Below are 1,408 nucleotides of genomic sequence, written 5' to 3' on the forward strand. Positions count from 1 at the left end.
CCGGGAACCTGCGACAGGGACCTCATGTGCAAATGGGATTGTTAAGGACCTCCAGGTGAGGTCATCCTAGAGTAGGGTGGGCCCTCCATCCCATGACTGACGTCCTTATGAGAAGAGATGACAGGGACACAGAAGAGAAGCCACGTGAAGATGGAGTGGAGATGGGAGTGATGCTGCCATGAGCCAAGGAGCTGGGAGAGAGGCCAGGGACAGCTCCCACCGCAGAGCGCCCAGGAGCCAGCACTCCCAGCGCCCTGATTTCAGACTTCTGGCTCCTGAAGTGAAAGACAATACGTTTCCGCTGTCTTAAGCCACCCAGTCTGAGAGAAGTTTGTTACAGCAGCCACAGGAAACCACACACCAATCACAGGAGTTCTGCCAGCTGCTCCAGTGGAAAAGGTCACAGCGACCACTGGGGGACACGCCCACATGCTCCCGGGGATGGACCTGTGGGCGAGCCTGCCACCTCCTCCCTGGGCCTCGTCTGAACCTCTCCTTGTGCCCACCTACCCCGGCCCCCCAAGCTGTAGGAACATGACATGGCAGGTCCTCTGAGCGGGCGCCTGTCAGGGACTCAAACGCTCACTGAACCAACGAGCCCGTGAGCACGAGGCTCCCATTTCCATCTGACATCAGGCCGTCCACCTTGGTCATCAGTGGATCAGACACTCACAGAGTTTGGAGCTTGCGAGGCCAGGTCTCAGCACTGTGCCACCCAAACAACCTGGGGGAAGCTCAGCAGGGCTCCCATCAGGAGGGGGCACCCCACAACCCCCAGAAGGTGCCCCCAAGGATGGCCGCAGCACAAGCTGCCCAGCAGACCTGTCCTCCGCTCCTAGTCCTGGGGATGGTCTCTTCAGGAGCATCACTCCGAGGCTGCTTGTTTGGAGCATCTGTGTTTTGGGTGCCTCAGTTTACCTGTCACTGCAACTAAGCACAGAACTATCTTCTGGGGCTCAGATGGGTCATTCTGCCCCTACAAGAACCAACCCTGCAGCCCTGGCAGCATCCCCCTCGGCCCCACTGCAGAGCGAGCCAGTCAAATCACCCCACCTGGCCGTCAACGGCTGGTTCTGTGGGTGTCTCGGAGCCAGCGCAGCACCCCTGCCAAGCCGGTGCCTACACGGGCACTGATTTCCGCCGTGGTGATATTCTGCTTGGCGCGGGCGATGATGTCTGGGAGCCTCATTAATGACTTCATCTCCTCCACACTCATGTAACAGGGCAGGTCGCTGTGGTAAAAGAAGCGCCTGTCAGACCGACAGCTGCCGCAGACCCACCCCGGAGCACCCAGCCCAACCCCATCCCTAAAGAGCCATCTCCTGGCTACGCTGGGGAGCTCTGCCCTGGGGCGCCCCCTGCGACCTGGGCTCACAGACCCTCACGTTTTATTGAAGAGTATAAGGAC

The 1,408-nt window shown here is 59.7% G+C and overlaps 1 protein-coding gene across 1 annotated transcript in view; it reads right to left on the reverse strand.

Moving 5' to 3' along the window:
- Positions 1-860: 860 nt before the first annotated feature.
- Positions 861-1,408, reverse strand: part of ARL16 (ADP ribosylation factor like GTPase 16) — a 2,313-nt gene continuing 1,765 nt past the window's right edge. The window contains exon 3 of the mRNA XM_023729161.1: positions 861-1,232. Coding sequence (XP_023584929.1) covers positions 1,061-1,232 — 172 coding nt within the window. The 3' untranslated portion in view covers positions 861-1,060. The remainder of the gene's footprint in view (positions 1,233-1,408) is intronic.

Source organism: Trichechus manatus, unplaced genomic scaffold, assembly GCF_000243295.1.
Source record: "Trichechus manatus latirostris isolate Lorelei unplaced genomic scaffold, TriManLat1.0 scaffold00028, whole genome shotgun sequence".
Lineage (NCBI taxonomy): Eukaryota > Metazoa > Chordata > Mammalia > Sirenia > Trichechidae > Trichechus > Trichechus manatus.